The sequence below is a fragment of the Passer montanus genome, unplaced genomic scaffold (genome assembly GCF_014805655.1).
Source record: "Passer montanus isolate IOZ18808 unplaced genomic scaffold, ASM1480565v1 scaffold48, whole genome shotgun sequence".
Classification (NCBI taxonomy): Eukaryota; Metazoa; Chordata; class Aves; order Passeriformes; family Passeridae; genus Passer; species Passer montanus.
Window position 1 is genome coordinate 2,763,119 of NW_024369707.1, and position 20,911 is coordinate 2,784,029.

Here is a 20,911-nt window from a genome sequence, read left to right on the forward strand (position 1 = left end):
CTATTTTCTTATTGTTTGGCTTTTGGTAACAACTTCATTAAATGTACAGCTCCAGATTGATGAGTGAAAATATACAGCTGATGAAAAAGGAGTACAAATAATTACTTTAAAATTACTAAGAAGAAACCATGGATTTCATTTCATTCAGACAATGCACTGGTCTTTCTACATCAAACCTCTGCACATATGATACACACTTTAGAAAAATCAAAGGAATTCTATATAAGGAAATGCAATACAGTAATGAGAAATTCCATAGCAGACTGGCCAGCTCTTTATTGTTTTCTTAATACAATATTTTATGAAAAGGTTAAAAAAACTCAACCAACAGCTGTTTAGTCCAACTGCAAAACTTAGCACATATGCAGACCTAATAATGACAGGACATTTCTGCTTTCTATTGCTGTTTTTTTTCTTAAAACATGGTTTGTAAAAGTTTCTGCTAAGTAACAGAACAAAACTACTACACATATTTAAAGACAATTCCCACAAAAAAGTGTCATCAGTTTAATCAGTATTCATTAGTTACCAGACATTATCATAGGCCTTTACTTGCTCTTAAGTCAATGACAAGACTCTCACTGGCTCCAACAAGAGTTAAGCTCTCCAAGAATAAGGCAAGGATGATAATTTCTGTGCAGTTTGGAGTCCAATCCAACAGGACTGGAATGCACCTTGAGACTTGTTTGACTACATATAAGTAACACTCACAAAAATCAAACAGTGTTTCATAATTGGTCCTGAAACAATATATGTAAAACAATGCAGATTCTCACAGTGCTATGGAAACTAATACAAATGAAGCTTGATTCATATGAGTTTTTCCAAGCAATACAAATCTATGATGTTAATTTGTTAATGAACATGTTCTGAAAACAGTATTAGCCATAAATAATTCATGTGTTATGAAACTGAAGAAAATTAACTAATATAAACACATTATTAAAAGATAATTGATATTTGTGCATACAATTCTTCTCATACTAAGTTTCAGAAGTCTGTAAACTGCGAGGCATTCATTGTGCTTAACATGGCAGAAAGTTATATTACATGTCTGCATTATTTTATTCTGTTCAGTCCTCTTCCCATCAAACATGCAAACACTGTCATCACCATTTTTGGCTTCACTTCAACCAGATCATCTGGGAGAGCATAAATACGAGCACCAATTTTTCGAGCAACTGAAATGGCATACCTTGGAAAACAAGAGAAAACAAACACTGTTATTTTCCTGGCTTCTACTAATATGTCAAAATTCACAACAACAAAACTAGACTTCAATAGCAGGATATGCCTATTTAACAGTACTTAGGCTCTACTAGAAAATGGAAATTATTGTGAAGAAAGCATGTACTGACAGATGTTTTACTACTGGTTATCAAAGCATTTATTTTGGTCAAAACCAGTATGAGGTTTGGCAAACTATTAAGAAACCAATTACAATGCAGTGGTGGTAGGTCATACCAGCTGTGAATTTGACTTAATATTTTAGATACACTAGAGAAATAAATAATATTAGAATTTATATTCTATTTTTTAAAAAATCAATTAATATTAGTGTTATCTTTCTCCTAACAAATCAGTAAATCATGCATTACACTGTGAATTCATGCATTTCCTGCAGGAAAATATGAAGCATTCATTTAAAACTTACTTGGCATTGTTCAGTTTGTCTTGGTAAGAAAGGTCTTCTCTCTTTACCATTTCTGGACGAACTGCTTTTGGTGCAATGGCATCTATTAAATCTAGGACAGGTAAGCTAGTGCTAATTGATCTGTCCTAAAAGAAAAAGACTCAGGATTAGTTTAACAAATCTGCTTTGATTATTCCATCTTCAAAATGCAAAAAACTCTACAGCACATCTTGCATGCATACTGAAGACAGAAGCCTGTTTTCTTCCTTCATAGTGTGAAGGTTTTCCTTCACACTTTATGAACTCTAATGTTCTTTTCTGCAATCAATATTGTAATATTCACTGTGCTGGTATAATTATTGCAAAATGGTTAAAATTTATTTAATCAAACTTCCCCCCTTAAGCCCTAAGAAAGTAAAGGAATTTTGACAGAAGTTCAAGGACCAGACTTTCAAACAACAAAAAGATCCTTCCAGGCCCCCATACATATATTTTCCCTGTTCTCTTGCCATGGAACTATTTTCTCCAGTAGTTTATGGCTCACTCTTTCTATAATATTTCAGCTCAGATGGTATTCTGAGCTTGTGTGAGCAGTCTGTGCTTCATATTTAATACAGAGAGATTCTTTAAGAGCAAGTCCTGTTGCTGCAATCATTGCATGCCGACTGTCCGGGCAGAGCAGGAGCTGCAGATGCCAAGGCGAGCACAGGCAGTGCCCGTGAGCCTGGCTCAGGCCCTGCAGTGGCTGAGCACAGCCACAGGACACAGCTGCCTTTGTCACCAGGTCAGAACTAGGACTGCCAGTTCAGGGAAGTCCCACAGAGCCATCACTAATTACACATCTAAAAATACTAATATAATTCTGCTTCAAGTCAGTAAATGCATGGAGTCCCCAAGGCCATAAGACACACGTCTATAATATTTACTGTTTGAACTAATGGCAATACAACAGAACTTGGCTTTCATAGTCCACAGTGAAATATAAGGTACTTCTGCATTCTCTACAGCCTGCTTGCCACAGTAATCCCAAAACCCAAACAGTGAAAAGCAATATTTATGTAAATGTGGTAAAAATTAGTAGTAAAAAAAGGAATACTGAATACTGTCACTTTACATTCTCCTTATCAGTTGAATTAACATTTGAATGACCTTAAAAACACAACCAGTGAACCCCCAAAGACACATGCATATCAAAGGCTAGATATTGGGACAGATTCTTGTCATACTTTCAGTTTATTTAATACCACCATTATAACAATTTATGTAGAAATAAGAGAAACAATGACATCTCATAAGAAAATGAAGGCCCAAGTTACCTTCTAAAGTGACAATTAACTACTTTTACTTATTTTTTTATTAATAATGCTTACCTAATTAAAATTCATAACATAGTGAACTCTCAAATATTTATTTATAAATATAAATTTAACTGTTTCAGGTTATAAAATGAACCTGTACAAGAATGTTACATTTGTGTGCAATTATTAATCAGCCATTTCTAGAGCAAGAGATTCACAGAGAATAACACACCTGACACACATATGGCTTCTTTTGTTTTGAACATTTAAATAACGTGGAAGGAAAGCTTCCTTTATCAATGTGTTCTTTCATGCTGAAGGGAGCAGCTCCCGTTTTCCCCGGCCTGCTGCACATCAGCAGCGCCAAGGATGACACAAGGTGTCGCTGCTTACCCTGGCTCCCTCTCCCGGCTCTGTCACACATGAGAACATCCTTTTAAGCAGCCCCTAGGAGAAGTGATCATCTGCCCCCAGTATTCCAAAATCGTTTATCTGGCTTGTACAAGCATGAGAGTGCCTATATCCAAAAACTTGGAAAATATACGACATACCAGGCCCAAACACTGGTAACTTCAGACAGAAGCCCCTTTGAAAGTTTGAAGTTCTTTTTTTTGTTTTTAGGCTTTTTGTTTGTATCTTACTGCAGCTACTAGAAGTTCTTTTATTTGTCATTATATTTATAAAATACTTTTGAAGATTCAAAGACTGTCAGAAATATTTCCATAAACAATTTTGCTAGTGGATGGGAGAGCTGCTGTTAAAGCCAAATCATGAACAGATCAGGTTAAAAATCCCAGATCTTATTATATATGGAAAGAAAAGTAAATAAAATTTATTACCTTGAAACTTGTGATTGAAGTTTTCTTATTTGCTTTTGCAAGTGTCTGATTCACCCACTTAATAATAATTTCATCATTTACTTTTTCGCCCTCTCCAAGGTCAGATAGTACATTCAAAGTATACCTTTGGTAAAGACAAGAGCCCAAGTTAAAATGAGTGGCAGAACTCAACTTTTCTTACAAAGCTATAAGCAAATGTAAAATATTACTTCATCACAGTAACAATGCTAAGTACTCTTCATAATGTACCCTTACTTTACAAACTGTATAGTACTTGAAATCACTTTTTCAGTGGTGACTGAATAAAATAATAAAATAAAATCCCAAACCTCATAATAGTCACTGTCTCATCTTCATGCATTTGTTTTACTCAGTACATCATAATAAATTATACTTCCTAAGGTTATATGACTCCCTATCACCCTAGTACGGAAAAAATGGAATCACAGCAGTCTGAGAACAAAAACCACTAAGTGTTTTGGGAAAGGTCTAAGAAAACTATTTTGAGGAAAACATTTGCAATAAAACACTCCTTAATTAAATCACTTCATAATATTTTTTTCTTGCTCAATACAGTAGCAAGATTTTGATTTGGTGCTGCTTATGTAACTATAGCTGTGATGGCCTACAATTTTTTACCCTTTTAATTTCTATAGTGTATGTATCACCACTTCCTTGGGTTTTACAAATATTTAAATTACTCTCTACTTATAGAGAGATACATGGAATCAACATTAAATAAGCTGAGGTCTTTTTACTTGCTGCAGGATTCATAATTTTAGTCACAGTTTCTAGTTTACAGGGTTTTAATTGTCATTACAAATTGTGGTTTCAATCACTGCAGTATGTAAAATTAAAAAACACATATAAAATTTTATCTTTGAGAACAGGGATATTTAGAGATTTCTCTCTACAATACTAATTAGGTGACCTGAAGATTACCCTTAATTTGCTTTGATTTACACATACACATGCACAGACACATACTTACACACCTATCATACACTGCCTAACTTACCTCCTCATCAGCTGCCATACCAAAGCCAAAGTCAGAGTTGGATTACCCTCATTTAGATCGTGTCCAGCAATACCAACCAGTGAGAATTTGGCTTTTGTCTTCCCAAGTTCTACTGCATAATTGCAATTCTCAATCTAAAAATAAATTTTGTGTGCAAATAATGAAAACATATTAATATTTCTGCAATACAGACATATAGTCTATGTGTATTTTGAATTACTCTGGCTTACTGTTACCTACAGTGAGATCTGAAGCTAGAAAATATTTCCAGTCTAGCTACACTGTGATTAAAATAACACAGTTTTTACTATAAATGAAATTATGCAAGATTCCAATGATAATTTTATCCACATTTGAGAAAACCAGGTTTCCACTAAGGTAGTGAATGAAATATATTTATATCAAAACTATACTTTGAAAGATATTGAAATGTGTTCTTAAACAGGTAGTAATTTTTATCCTCTACATTTCAGGCTTCACAACAACTACAAAACTATGTGGAAGCTTGGATTCTGCACGTCTTGCCCAAATCTTCTGGGCAGCATATAAAACTGCTCTGGGAGAAAATGTCCCACAGTACAGGGGGCAAAAAGCCAATGTCAGGCCTGAAGCTTTCACTTATAGAGCCAAATCAGGCCATAAATTAAATATTGCTAAAAGGTGTCACCATTTAGAAACTAAGGTGATATGTGCTATAACTGCTATTTATTCTTTGGCATAACATCTGAAAAATAGATTTTCCTTTTTGTTCTCCCAGGAGTGTCTCAGTAGCACAGAAATCTTGACAACACAGACTGCCATGAGCACAAAGGGAGCCATGAAGCTGGGCTGCCTCCCAGAGCATGCCCACCTTTTTCATGTTGCCACCGAGCAGTGAGTAAGGAGGTTTGTTGACGTGGCTCCAGTCCACCGGAACGCGCGTCATGTCGTACAGTTGGAAGATGATTAAAGCATCAGAAAGGTCACTAAACCAAGTGCAAAACAATGGGTTTCAGCACAATAGCACAGATTGACAACGAAAGTAAGTACTTGAGACTTCTCACAGTGTAATTAAGTTGCTGAAAAATTGCAGACAAATAAAAACTGGTGCTTTCTGTAAAGAAACTGGCCTACATTCCATTGCTTGATTCCTGCAATTATATACACCAAATTCTGCATCTAATTTCATCAGTTTCACAAATCTTACTGAGGCAATCTCAGTCTGGCTTCAATTAAATAATTACTTTCATAAGGCAGGCATAGACAAAATAGCTGCTAAAAGAGTTTTAATTTATTGATCTAGTTTTGGTTCTCTAAGGACTTTCCCAAATGTTAAATACTCATGCTTTATCTGCAGATGCCTACAGATGTATTTTGCTAAAGTGTAATCAAAACCAATGAACTTATCTTGCAAAAGAAGAATAGTAGGAAAAGTATTATTTTCTCATTATATGTTGCATTACTGATAATTCCCATCAGCTACTTAATAAATTAAATTCTCCACATTAACTTACCTACAGATCACTTTACAGAGATCAGAAAACGGAAATAATGAAACCAATTAGTAAATATACATACAAGCAGGTGTTCCCACTTGCTCCCTCAATCTCATTTTTTATTGGCAGAATTTGAATCAACTGGCATAATTGGAAAGTGACCAGAAGCATCTAAAAAGCTTGTTATAAAGCCCTTCATTTGAGGGAATACTACACTGCAGACCTTCTTACAGTCTACTGAAAAAACAAACTAAACAGCATAAAACACAATTATCTCAACTTTTAAAAAATGTAATTCAATGTACAAGTGCAAGAGGGGGAAGATATAAACCTTCTTAGGTTTTCTAGTCTATCTAGATTATGACTAGAATATTCGAGTCAGATACTGCTTAATGTAGTCCTACAGACCAGTTTTGAAGAGAAAACCTGGAAATCACTATTCTAGTAGAAATACAACTTCCCCTCTTCTTTCCTCCCGTGTCACCCATGGGAAGTAAAATAATTATTTTTAAAAAATCTTACCTGTATAAATGATTAACATATGGGCTCACACCCAGTGAATTCATCCAGTTTCTGAAAGTCCTTTCTTCTTTACTTTCTCCTATGGTGACAAATACAATTCTATATAAGTTATTGGGGAAAATACTTTAATAAGCAATGTTTAAATGCTTCTCATATCCCTCACCATCCCACTTCCACCCCAAAAAGAGTTCATAATTTCCCAAACAATAGTCTGTACTACAAGGCAATCCTCTCCAATTCAGATTCACTCAGTTCTGGGCACAGGGCAGGGGGACTACAGGGAGTAGTATTATTAGACTACACTTATCTGAGTAAATACAATTTGATAAAATACAGGAATAAATTTTTGTTATACTTCACATAATTAACATATCATGGAGGTGATGAATAATAATTTCCTGAAACTAAAATGAATGGAAATTGCATTCCACAGTTTGAGAGAAATAACATCTTTTTATTAAAAGTCAGTTCTAACGCACGAGGCACTACAACTCCACTCTCCCCTCACAGAATTTGACAGTATTAATTTGCAAAGGGCCTCCCCAAAGCAACATATTTCATTTTTTTGAGTTCTTTGCACTGAAAACAGGGAGATGCAGTGTTATATTGGTTAACTTTGTGAAGTTATTTATACTGCCAAGGGGGCCAGTTATCCTCATAGTTTTAACCAGCAATTCTACCTACAAGAACTGCAGAAAATTCATTAGGAAGTAAATCCCAACCTTCATTTTCCTGACATAGATTGCTTTTATTATTGCAATCATGAGTCCTAACCTAACTCTTTCTCTATAAAGTTACAGCTTGCAATAACTCATCAATTTTCTACATACGACACTACCTAAATTTTAATAACATCTCTGTGGCCCTCTACATGTGAATCAGCGCTGCATAAGCTGTTTTCTCTTGCATCAAAGAGGAGTAATATTTGATAAAATATTTAGCCTGAATATGTGAGCTTGGAATAAACTTATCACTTTGTTCCCCTGGGTTGAGAATCCACAGTTAAGAAAACAGTGTCTTCACTGAGGAGGGAGAAAACCTCTCCAAACAATGAAAGAGCAGATTTCTCCAGACTGAAGCACAAGTATATAAGAAAGATTTTTCTCTGCTGTTTTTGTTTGCTCCTTAGAAGGCAACAATACCATGTTTGTCTGATGAGGTCTATATAGCATGCAAACTGTCTTATTTAGTACTGCAGTTAGTTCTGGGCTGACTAGGGAATAATGAATATTTTTGTAAAATGAAGCTACTGTGTAAACATGTATTTATCATTAGACCAGAAAGAAAATCTCTTTAACATTATATTTTCATGCCTAGACCTATGTCTTAACATTGATTTTTAGACAGAAGCTACCATTTTAATCTAGGTCTCTTACCCTTTTACACAAAAAGCTCTGGACTTCAGAAATTTCAGCTGTAGTTTACAGTTTCTAACAGAGTGAATTTTATCTTTAAAGTTTCAGCCACCTTACCAGGTTCTTTCCTTTCCAATTATTATGAAATAGTTGATATTCATCTTACTGATACATTTTCTAAATTATTATTTTTTTCACATGGAATTTGAATTAGTGCTTGCTTCAAATATTTGCTTGTAAAAACAACCACAGAGCTACTGATGAAACAGTGAAAAAACACTGAAGAAACAAAGAAAAATCCTATTCCACATCATCAGAGAGCTTTGTTTCACGTATTTCTTGTCACATTAAAATTTAAAAGAACAATCACACTTTGTGACTAAGTTATTAAAAATATCAGGTTTTCCATTTAAAAAACAATAATAACTCAAGAATTACATATAATTTAAGTTTATAAATAATATCTTTGAGATTATAGTATTTTGAAGCAAGTGCCTTATGCTTTTTTAAATGATTTTATGGTTACTGAGCTTTGAGTTGATTTGCAGTGCCTAAAATACTGACTGCAAAGTGCTTTTAGGAACACTTGTCCATTACAAAGACAGTACCAAGGTTATTTAGTGAACTCTTAGTAAACAGTGTAGCCACAAAAACAGAAACTCAGCAACTGCACTCAGACTAAGGATTTTAAAATGCTTGCTCAACATTGTCAGGAGAATCCAAAGTAGCCAAGCAGGAGCAAGAGCATGCAAGCTGGGCAGGACCCTTGTGGAAAGTGGGAGTCCAGGAACTAGACCCAGCATACTATATTTAATATGCCACTCTAAACAAATCCCTTTATCATGCAATACATGAGTGTTCATAAGTTTTCCAGATGGCTGAGAACTGACCAATTTTTTCTCTCTATTCTTTTATTCAAAATATACCTTGTGATCCTATCAGGAGCACATCTTCTGCTGAGTGGTGCAGCAGATAGCCAAAATCATTGGAAAACTGCAGAAAGGGGGCAGAGCTACACAAAAGAGAGAGGAGCAAATTTGGTAGTATCCTTTATATTTATTGCCATCTCTTTTTGAGATCATTACACTGTGGAACTGAGTGGAGAGTAGCCATAGGGAGGGGATCAAGACTCCAAAGAGCTCCAAATAAATCTAAGATTATCTCTGAACACAACTGAGCTCACGATACAGTTGCACCCAAAGTTCAGCCAGCCTGAGTGGGAGTACCTAACCCTCTTGTGGTGGACAGCCATGAAGGCTGCCAGTAATCTAAGCAACAGCACAGAACATCTACACTGGAGGAAAAGGGGGTGGACACAGTTCCTCCTCTTCCTCCCCCCAAGAACTCCGCTTTCTTCGTGGCTTTGACTCCAAAGTGCTGCTGTCCCCACAAGCAAGGGGCTCCTTGGATCAGCAGCAAAGGTGGTGCAATAACTGAGCTCAGGACTGCCCTCTCCACCCCCACACAACATCAAATGTTCATTTTGCTATGTCAGTATTCCTGAGAGACATGCTCTCCATATTTCAGGGCACATCACCAGACATATTATCAGGGCAGGTGTCAGTTTATGCACAGCATTAACTCTCTTAAACTGAAGAGGACAGCCACACCATGCTGGTGAGGTGGGACAGTCCTTCAAAAGACAGAATTTATGCAGGAAAATGAAAACCTTCAGGAAGTTCTACTCACCCACACATGCCTACAGCTTGACATCTTGGTTCATGGCAAGCCCCTACTGGCTAAACCCTCCAAAATACCTGTATGGCATTTGACTTGCTGCAAGTCTTGCCCTCATTTTATATGCTGTGGGGTTTTTTCCTTCTCTTTTACTTATGATGGCATATTAAAACAATAGAAAAATGTAAAAACAATGCAAAAAATCAACCAGAAAAGGACAGAGATGATTAAACAATAGGGGGGGAAAAGAGTGAAAAATTGCAGAATAAACACTTTTATGGAGTACAGAAAAGTACTAAATACAGTACCTACATTAGGAGGGGTCAAATCTGCATTTCATGAAGCAAAACAGGAAAGCATTATAAATTATAAGTCAGATTTCAACAGACAATCTATGATGAAACTATAAAAAAAAATCAATGTCATATTTTATATCACTAGTTGAGAAAACATCAGTATAAACACAGGACTTAATGGAAAACAAACAATACATTAACAGGAAAAAAACATTAACAATGTTGTCTTTGGGCTGAAGTAACTATTTTGATGGTTTAGATCTACTTTACAACATGGAAATTATTATTTGAGGTCAAAAAGGAGTCATCTACCTTTTTTTGAACAGATGACATTGGCATGATTATCCATCTCTAAAATATATACTGTAAATAATAAATTAAATTTGGCCAGTATTTATAATTACAAAATCATAGGCTAGCATTCAGTTGATTGTAATTTTTTAAACTGGTTTGGCTGAGACTTTCATCTCCATCTAAATGTTTCAGGAAAGTCCAGAAACTAATTCAACCGTTTTTTCCCATGCCATTGAAATGGAAATTTAACCAAGTTTTCAGTATTTCAAATCACACCAGCAATTTCATCTTCAGAGCAGAGAAGCTGAACTGAACATATTCTACCTCCACACAGCTCCTGTATACATTTCCAAGAGCTGATGTTTCTAACTAAAGCAGAGGAAGAGCAGACCTTTCTGTCAGTCATTTGTCCTGGCCAGCAGGGACTGCAGTGACTGGGGGTATCACAGCTGAAAAGGGAAGACAATGTCCTGTGCTCTACAACCTCTATCACACCATAGCTGGCACCCAGCTGAAGCTAGAAGAGCAAGAAGCCTGAAACAGGAAGGCTCTGAGGGATACAAGATTTGTGACACAGGGATGCAGCAGCACAGACAAATCATGAAAAAACAGGAGCAAAGGAAGATGGACTCACCTAGATGGAAAGGAAACCTGATAGGAACAGTAAGAGGAAGGCACGAGAAGGCAGTGCAGAGGACTATGTGAACACTGCTGATGATTCTCCCGAGTGCAGCACCCCTGATTCTCACACTCCTTTGAGATCAGTGAACAACTGTGAAATACACTGGCAGGAGCCATTCCATTATCCTAGATTAGCTGGTCCACAGCAAGGGCAACAGCCAGAGATTACCACCAATTATCCCTTTACCTCTGGCATTACAGATCTGAACCGTACAGTTAAAGGCCAAATTCCCTGCTATCACAGGATCTATGCAGGCTGTTGATGCAATACATTAATATAGGCTGCTGATGCAGAAGCCTTTTTTTAAAAAAAATGTTTCCTACTTTAAAAGGCAACAAACATACACATATATAAATGCACTATGTGAAAAATACTTTAAAAGACTATTACAGTTGCATAATACAGCACTGCAAAGAAAAGCTAAAATTTATACATCAGCTCAAATATAAATAGCATGGAAAGAAGCACGGGAAACTGAAAGGAAAGTAGGACAGTTTTTGCTCCTGCAAATGGATGACAGAAGGTTATTCAGGAATGATCATTTGGTCAGGCTAACACAAGTGAACAATATACACTACTGGGGTTTTCTACTAAGGCTTATATTGACTGCTACTAAGTAAACACAGGCACCAGGACACAGGGATCCTACATCACAACCTAGAAGGAATACCTAAGTAGAAATCACTAATATTCTCTTCCATATGGTTAGAAAGTTGAGTACCTTCTAATAAATTGAGATCATAAGATGAATTGTCAGGCTTGTGCAGGGCTGGGTATGTGTTAAAGAGATTTGCAACAAAAGCCAAATTGAGCTTAGGGTTGCCTGCAACCACATCAGCTGGAGTTACAAACTGTCTGCAGCCCAATTTATCTGCCTGTTGGAGCATGTATTCAGCCCTCCTCAAGTCATTTTTATCCTAAAAAGAAAAACAAACAAAAGTTAATTTAGAGTTAAATCTAGTACCAGATTTTACTGAATCATCAGGTAGGGAATTGTTAAAATGACCCATGTCAGTTCCTCCCTCCTTCTGCTAATGCCTGAGCTAGTTCTTACAGCCCATGACAATTCCCCTCTGCCTTCTAGTGTCCTTCACTTCTGTGGCTGTCAGCAGAGCATTCCTCATGAATCACAGGAACTGCAGCCAGGAGTGCAGAGATTCTATTTACATTTCTAGGCTGTTGATTCCCATATTGCATATCCTTCTACATGTACCAAAGGTTCACCATCACTGCTTTAAACTGATATTCTCAAGTAGTTCCAGATGACGCCCAAATTCATGAACAAGAGTTTGAATGCTTCCAACTTGCTGTCTTTTTAATATTTTTTCTCTTAATCATCATAAGTTGGCAACTTATATTTTGTTCATTAGTCTTTATTAGTAATATATTGGTTCATTACAAAATGTGATCATATGAACTGTAGGAAATTACATGGAAAATTTTTTCTATTCTTTCTCACTCTCAAAAAATCCCAAACAAGATCAAACAAAGCAAACAAGGAATTTAAGAGAACTAAAGCATGTAAGAAAACAATCTTGCACATGGGTTTCATGATTATAATTAATAATGAGATTCTAGTGTAGATTCTGATTGATATATAGGTATCTCAGGCACGCAGTTCAACTTTGTACCAAATGCACTCCCAGAATAATCCTTCCAACAGGCATTATGAAGCATCTTAGACAAGTGTTTCCACATCAGTGTGGGCTGGTTTTAGAATCTCTGTCCCTTTACAACTTAAAGCTTGATGGATGCCACACTTGGCTGCTGGTTACTAGAAGGGCTCACGTGTTATTTCTAAATGCTATTTGGATAGAGGAAGGAACAATGGTTTGTGAAGGCTGTTCTTTTTCCTTGTCTGAATTCCAGAACAGGAGAACTGAGCAGGATGTTTTAATATTCATGGATGACCCAGCTGAAAATCAATATACACTACTCCAAGTGAAACATAGCTCCAAACTTCTGACTGCAGGATGCATTATCCTGTTTCAGCAGCAGTGTAGAACTTACTCAAGTTTTTGCTCATTTAAGCTTTTGTAACACTGAGGAATTTGGCTGAGTTTTTGCACATGTTAGGAAACAGAAGAGGATTCAGGGATAACCTGGTAACCAGAATGTTGGATACATACACAGGGATCTCACATAATTCCAGTCTATTTTTACATCTCTGGATACTTACATGAAATCCTGTAAAGTCAATTTTAATGGGCAATTGTTCAAGGTCATCTCCTTTGGGTGCAATCTGATTTAACAGATGGTAGTATGCTCTTGAATCCTAAAACAAACAGTGTAATGATAAAAAAAAATAATTAGAAAAAGCAGTATGTTGCCTTTCCTAGACATTAATTATTCTAATAGTCCAGTCCAGAAGCCATAGGAGTCAAATGCAGAGCACCCTAATTTCAGTGAATATAGATGAGATCATACAGACATTTTACTAGCCTGTTTCACACAGAATTACTTAGTCAGATGACAGAGAAAAGGAATATCTGCTAATTATTCTGGACAATGCTAGCTACATTTATTCTGCTGAATATTAACTAGACTGTTGAAATTAAGATATTCAGGGCAAATTTATGTGGTCATCCACAAAAAGGATCAATTTTGCAGTAACAAACTAGAAGAAAAAATAAACCTCTACTAGTTCTAGAAGTATTTACTATTTCTCTTAAACACCATATCGTTTTTTTACCATAGTAGCAGTTTTCATATAAAACCCTAGTTACAGTCTGCTTTAATAACAGCCTTCTTGGTAGCATTTGAAAAGATGTAACTTGCTTAAAATTAAGGACATATGAAAGGAGGTCTAACCACTTTAAGGGAATCTTCCTCCTTTGCTTTCAGTTTTAAAAAGTTGCTGTGTTCTCTCCTCAGCTGGGCTACTACAATGCTCTGCCTGCCTTTGCAGAATGACTGAAGAGAGAATGATACACTCTGTCACCAGCCCCAAGGAACCTTTCAGCCCCCGTGGCAGGCAGCTGACACACCAGCAAACAGTGACTGGCAGTTATCAGGCAGCTAGTAAGGTGGTGCAAATTATCCCAAATAACTCTAATAGCCATTGAACAACATTAGAACTTCCCTGACTATCAGTTTGTTGGAAATGTTCACTTTGCACTGTGATATGATAATACAGGGGATGAGCAACTAAATAGGATAGAAGAGATCAAAATAATGCTCTTTCAATGTTGAAAAATGCAGGATAAACCTGCAGTCAGATAAAGCAGATTACTATTGTATACAAATTCTTCTGATCTGACAGTATTTTTCTATGCACTGTGTGTTTTAATGCCACTGTGTTCAATTACGAGAAGAAATAACTACCTACCTTAATGTCTTGGCTGAAGTTACTGATTTTCTGCCACCCTGCATTGGCCAGATGGTAATTCACCCAGCGCAGCAAGAGGTCTTCTGGGGAAAGCTTCATTAACTCATCCAGCTCTTCCCCTTCATTTAGCAAGGCAATAAGAGCTAAAAGCAAGTTTGAAAGAAAGCTGCAATCACTGCTATTGTGGTCTGAGCTAATTCCAGGTGGCTGGCATTGCTATACCTGGCATTACTCTTACCTTCATTTCTGGAGATCTCAATATCAGCAAAAAGGCCAACCTTAATGATCTGCCACAAGAGTCCTAATACCAAGTGTGGTTTTCCTTCTTGCAAATCTTGTGATCCAATATTGACAACTGTGCAGCCAATGGCAGATGCGGAGTTCAGAGCCAGGTTTAGGTTTTCCTATTTGGAATATCATCATTTAACAAATTTGGGAGATTGTATATTTTAGTAAAATTGTTCATATTAAACTTTGGAAGAAATAATGCATTAGTTCAATACCTTCCAATGGAAAACTGCAGTCTGGAGCTTTTTTGTGAACTACCTTGCACCTTACCAAAATTTAATGAAAACAATGACAGTGTTTAATATGGACCCACCAAAAGATTGTGGGCCACCTTCTGCAGCTGGGATTACTGAGAAATACTTTAATCAAAATATTTTTTGCAAATCCTAAGTATCAGTTACACAAATTAAACAATGCTGCCCAGCATACACTGCAAGAAAGAGTTTAATCAAAATATTTTTTGCAATTCCTAAGTATGAGTTTCCTAAGTATCAGTTACACAAATTAAACAATGCTGCCCAGCATACACTGCATATGCATTACATTGATTTATGTAAATTTCAGAGACTTGATCCTGAAAAACATGTTCATATGGAATTCCTGCATGGAGTCCTGTGCAGGGCACTACTGACATCACTGTCATGCCATCTTAAATCTTACACATTTATTCAAGCAATTGTTAAACTATAATTGAATGAAGAGCCTAAGAAAATCAAGACAATTCCAAACCCTGACACTCAAAGTAAAGCTAGTGATTGCCAGAGATATTGACAAACATTCCAAGAAAAAACAGCTGGCAGCTCTCATCAGTGTTACTATTTTCTTGTGTCATATTTCACTATCTACAGAGGCAACCTAAACACATGCACTATCATCTTTGCTGAACAAATCTTTTTTAAATGAGTAGCAATTACAAAACCCACGTGGAGGATTTAGAACACAGTGTGGTTTAACTTTTCATATTTTAACATCACTGCCTAAAATTAAGGCTGACATTTAACTGAGGTTTTTATCAGCAGTTTTTTCTCACTGGGTCAGTAACTTAGGGATCTACTTCCCATTCCAGACCTGTTTTCTTAAACCCAAACTCAGTTCTTAAAAACTGTTTCTGTCAAACTTTTCTATGTACACAATTAAAATAGATCTCCTGACCCTCTGTCAAAGCTACTCTCCAGTACAGAAAGTGCATCATCCCATTACAGAATATACATCCATGCAGATACTTTCTGCATGGCTAAAATACAACCTGGCCATCCACTCAAAGTCTAAAATAATTTTCTTCAGGTACTCAGTAAGGCAAAACAAAAATAGCTAATAGGGAAAGAATTAGAGAAAACCAGAAAAAAACTAGTTTTTCTGTAAATCATCTAAGAAATAGGAGAATACAATAGAGTTTATTAGAAAATACAATCTCATGCTTCAGGATTTTTTATTACATATGATTTTTATTTTTTTTTTCTCCACCAGGAGAACTGCCATTAAAACAGAAAAATATTTTACTTTTTCATTTGTGGCAAGTTGCTATCCATGCAGTACTTACAGAAATAGTGAAAGGAGTGAGTTTTTTCTTATTAATAGCCCTTTCATCAATTGTATCTGGTTGTGAAAAGTTGATCATTTTGCTAAGAAAGAAAAGTTAAGAGTTTATTCAAACTTCCATTTCTCAGAAAATACATTATTTGTTTATAAACTACTAACACTCAACTGGCTGCAAACATTTCTGACAAGATTAAAAAAAAACCAAACCATCATCTGAATCTCCTCTCCCCCATTAAATAACAGCACATTCGTTCAGAATGACCCAGATAATACATTGCACCTTCCATTTATAATTAATATATGATATCTATAACTGTCAAAGAGCATTCCTGAGATTAAAACTGTAAACCAAAGTAACTTAACTGGTCTCTAGTGAAAAACTGTAGTATAATCAGTGCATTTCTGCACTGCATTTCTGTAGTACCTTGTATCTATGTGGATCTCAAAGACTAATTCACATCAATACTAACAGCTAATCCCTTGTTACCATGGTGTGTGAGTAAGCACTAGTAATCCACTTTGACTAGAAAGTTACAGCAGACTGAAGTTAAGGGACCTACTATATGCTCTCTGTTTTGCCATGGATTTAATTCAGATTACTGTTCCTGATACTCCATGATTTAATGACTATGATTAGTAACTTTAAAATATATTTTAATAGTCAAGTTTTTTAATTATTTCAAGTAATGAATTTATTAACTGTTTAATTTTCTCCTTTATAAACAGCCTCCACATATCTAGCATGTATAATTATGGGTCTAAGTGGAAAACTTCTTCTGTAACATATAGAAAATACGCTAAAAATCACATTTCTATGGGCAAACAGATTTTCCCCACCTTGCACCCGGATTGAAATATTTAAGATGGGGTCTTGATGTTAAAGCCTGTCTAAAGTTTTCTAATTCACGTCACTGTGATCAGCATTTAACCTTTGAGATTAATTTATTTTCTTTCTCATAGCCTTGCACTCACCAAAGAAGGATGCCATCTGCAAGGGATTTAAACAGACTGGCATCTGATGGGTTCATGGGTAGGAGGTGCTTACAGTCTGGGTCATCTTGTAGAGCTTTATTTATCCAATTAACAAAAGCAACTTTTTCTTCCTCTGAAAAGAAAGACAACATCAAAATAAAAGATTAACGTTTCCAGAACACATACTAGTAACAGCACACTTGGGTCAAAGAGGTTCATCTGCAACAAAACCCCTTAATTTCACAGAGATCAGTTTTTAAAAAAATCAGACCAATGAGAAAGAACACAAAAAATGGTAAGTACAGATTGACCTTTCTCCCATTGCACCTTCTAAGCATCTGGTGATTTTCTGAAGGATAACATGAATATCAGGAACATCTTAGAGAAGGTGTCCTCAAGGCTGACTTCAAACTTGGTTTCTCAGCAATTACAAAGAAGAGGGGGAAATGGCTCATCTGAAATATGCAACATCTCACTCCATACACTATTTGTTTAAAATTCAGTGTTTCATGCAGCCTTCTGCTGGACTTCAGAGACTGGCAGCCTTTTGAGACTGATCTGAACTGCTGAGTTGTCTTTAGCTTTGAGAAACTTAAGAAGTTTAATATCTCAGTTTTAAATTCTCTTTCATATTCAGTGCATAATTTATTACTACATATCTAAGAAAGCCTATTTGGATACCAGTCAATCAAGTCTCAGTATCCAAATTCCCAAACAGTACAGGTGGTATTCACCTCACCTCAAGAAGCTCCTGACTCACTACACTTCTTTCACTATCAATGGGAAACAATGTGAAATTCTAGAGCACACTTCACCTTATCATCAATGAGATGCTGGGTGAGGCCAAGCCAGACGAACTGAGCTCTAGCGGGGTTTGTTTCTCTCCACCACAAATAAAACTGCATCTAAAGAATCACCTCTGATGCCCTACAGGCATCCTTTGGGATGGAGCATATCCCCTGCTTTAAGGATGCACCAGGTATAGCTGGTGCTGGAATCCTACTGAAAGAGAGGATATTGCCACCTTTGGTTAATCAAAGTAAATCTTCCTCATATACAGAACCTTAACACAATCTGGAATGACACAAATTGTAGACTTAAGGCAATCAAAAAAAGTTGCAATATTGTTGATTGCAATATGATCCTAGAAGGTGGCTCACGCTCTGTCCAGGAGCTGCAATGCAATTAGGCACAATTACCAACTTAAATTACATGCAGCAAGGGGAGGTAGAAAGAAACAGATCAAATATCAAAAGCAGCTTCTTCAGTGTGAGACAGTCTATGCAAAAACCAAGTATGAATGAACAATCCATAATGGCAGAGACAGCTGAGGAGGGCAGTCCATCCAGAAAGGATATGTGGTGGTTTGTTAGTGGGGTTTTAGTTCATGTTAGTTAACACTGTAGAAATGAAAATGAAGATTCATTCATTTTTAAAAATCTGAATATAGGAATAAGCATATGATTAGCCTATAATGAAGGCAAAAACTTGACTAGCTTTACTAGAAGTATGCCAAAAGGGATATTTCCTCCCACACAAGATATCAGTGCTTGTTTTCCTCTTTTGCTCTCACACAGATGCCCAACTTGCCTCCAAGTGCAACTAAGAGGGAAACTAAGCAACAACTGAACAGAGTTAGTAAACTATCACCCACACTTACCGTGTCTATCTCCACATGCTTTTGCTGTGTTAATTTGCTTTTATTGCCAAGAGTTTCCACTTAGGCTCTCTTATCTGTAGAGCAAATTCAAAGAGACTTCCTCCACCGAAAATTTGCCCATGTTTAATGATTTCTTACCTGAATAAGAGTGCTGTGTCCCCTCACTAGATATTGCTGATGTTCCTCCAATTGCTGTAATACCTTGCTTTTTGTTTATTGATTTTCGGAAAGATTTGCTAACATCTTTGCTTTTCAATTCCTGAATTATCTGAAATTGAAAAAATAGAAAGCATTTTGTGATTGATTGTACCTTCAAATAAATGTTCATTCATTTAAGTTGTCTAGAGTCAGTAGTTAATCTGACTGAATTTCTTTGATATTTCTTTATATTGACTTCTGTTCTAAAAAGAAAGAATTACTGTTTGGATATCTGTATCTATAGTGGATATTTAACACATTATTTCATATTGAATACCTCTATTAAGCAATGCTGTCTAAAAATATAGACATACAAATATCCACACAATTTTCCACTGATATTTTGGTAAACTGAAAACACAACTAAAGATACACACATTTTTGATGATGATAGTGTATTTTTCCCACTTACTTCCTCACATGCTTTGCATGTAAAAGATTATGATATAACAGTTAAACATGCTCTTCCTTTATCAAGCTAGTATCATTTTCCACCTGCCTGCAATATAAACCACATTGGATATATTAGTATGTCCTAGGTTTGCCCAAATACTGCAGAGGTCTCAGACTGACCATGAAGTGTAAGTAAAAGACACAGTTAATACCTGGAAGCAAATACTTGCATGTTTAGAATCTCAGAAAGAGAGATCAATACCTAATTCAACAAGCAACCTTCTGCAATTAGCAGCAGTAACAGTACTCTAACTTCAAAGCAAAACATCTCCAAACACCCACAAACCAACAGCCTGCTAAGTTCTTGTTTCTTTTAAAATGCATCAGTGAGCAGTTCTCATCAGAAAAGCCTAAAGCTTTGAAATCTGCTCAGTGAAAGGGAAAACTTGTACCTCACTCCCAGTAATAACCAGCCACTAGTATAGAGATTAAGCATACTGAAGCACTACTAAGAGCATTCAGAGGCTGGTATCCAATTGTCTGCTCTGTTGTCAGAGCGAGGGCTGACCCAACAGTTCCTACAACATGTAGTCATTCCCCTCTTCTTGGAGGAAACAGAAAACAAGACTGATTGCAACCACTGTTCTTTCACATGCTGCTGAAATCAGAACCATTAAATTAAATAGGAGTGGGAAAGATAAAAATTAGAAGATAGCTATATAAGATATTCTAGGTTGTCACAGAAAACTCAAAATAATAGTTATATATAAAAATAGCATTCAGTTGTAGAACTTAATAGATATTAAACAGTAGAGAAACATCCAAAAGGAAGGTCTTACAGAGACAAATTCTTCAAAGTTGATTTTTCCATCCTTGTTGCTGTCTGTCACTAAAATGATTTTTTCTACAATCTCCCGGACTTTGTAACCAGGCAAGGGCAGGCTTGCTTCTTTAAACAGGTCTTGGAGCTCGTAGTCACTGACATACCCACTGTTGTCAATATCTGTAGAACGAAAGCACAAGTTGTTATACTTATGCAGACTCATGCATGTTCATGTAGTCAGGTATGGTAACTGCTAAGAATAAATGAAGCATGATAAACACAGTTCTAGGAGATGAGTGTTTCTTTCTCTGATATAGATAAGTATGAAGGAATGCTTGTGGATTAGAGGCACAACTATCTAGGATTTGTGTCATCTTGTTATATGCTTTCTCAGGAATTATCTTATGATCCCAGAGCACAGAGAGAACAAGACAGCAAATTTGCAAATAGTGAAGTTCAAGATTTTCTTCTTTTTTTTTTTTTAAGACTCCAAAACAAACTTGTCTATAAACATTCAAGCCAAAGGGACATCAATTCATATATGCTTACGGTAATATTAAACCATTTGCAATCAGTAAGTTCAAATCTGATGCATGCTGTGATTAGAAGAACTCTATAAAT

At 36.1% G+C, this 20,911-nt stretch overlaps 1 protein-coding gene across 6 annotated transcripts in view; it reads right to left on the reverse strand.

Annotated features, from left to right (window-relative positions):
* Positions 1-261: 261 nt before the first annotated feature.
* PLS1 (plastin 1) overlaps positions 262-20,911 on the reverse strand; it is a 48,078-nt gene continuing 27,428 nt past the window's right edge. For all 6 annotated transcript variants that reach the window (XM_039722384.1, XM_039722387.1, XM_039722382.1 and 3 more), the window contains exons 3-16: positions 20,307-20,470; positions 19,015-19,144; positions 17,217-17,349; positions 16,246-16,327; positions 14,656-14,821; positions 14,418-14,560; positions 13,269-13,364; positions 11,811-12,006; positions 6,786-6,864; positions 5,639-5,753; positions 4,789-4,922; positions 3,771-3,894; positions 1,655-1,779; positions 262-1,195 (exon numbers count right to left, since the gene is read on the reverse strand). In XM_039722384.1, the coding sequence (XP_039578318.1) occupies positions 1,060-1,195; positions 1,655-1,779; positions 3,771-3,894; positions 4,789-4,922; positions 5,639-5,753; positions 6,786-6,864; positions 11,811-12,006; positions 13,269-13,364; positions 14,418-14,560; positions 14,656-14,821; positions 16,246-16,327; positions 17,217-17,349; positions 19,015-19,144; positions 20,307-20,470 (1,823 nt within the window). In that variant the 3' untranslated portion in view covers positions 262-1,059. The remainder of the gene's footprint in view (positions 1,196-1,654; positions 1,780-3,770; positions 3,895-4,788; positions 4,923-5,638; positions 5,754-6,785; positions 6,865-11,810; positions 12,007-13,268; positions 13,365-14,417; positions 14,561-14,655; positions 14,822-16,245; positions 16,328-17,216; positions 17,350-19,014; positions 19,145-20,306; positions 20,471-20,911) is intronic.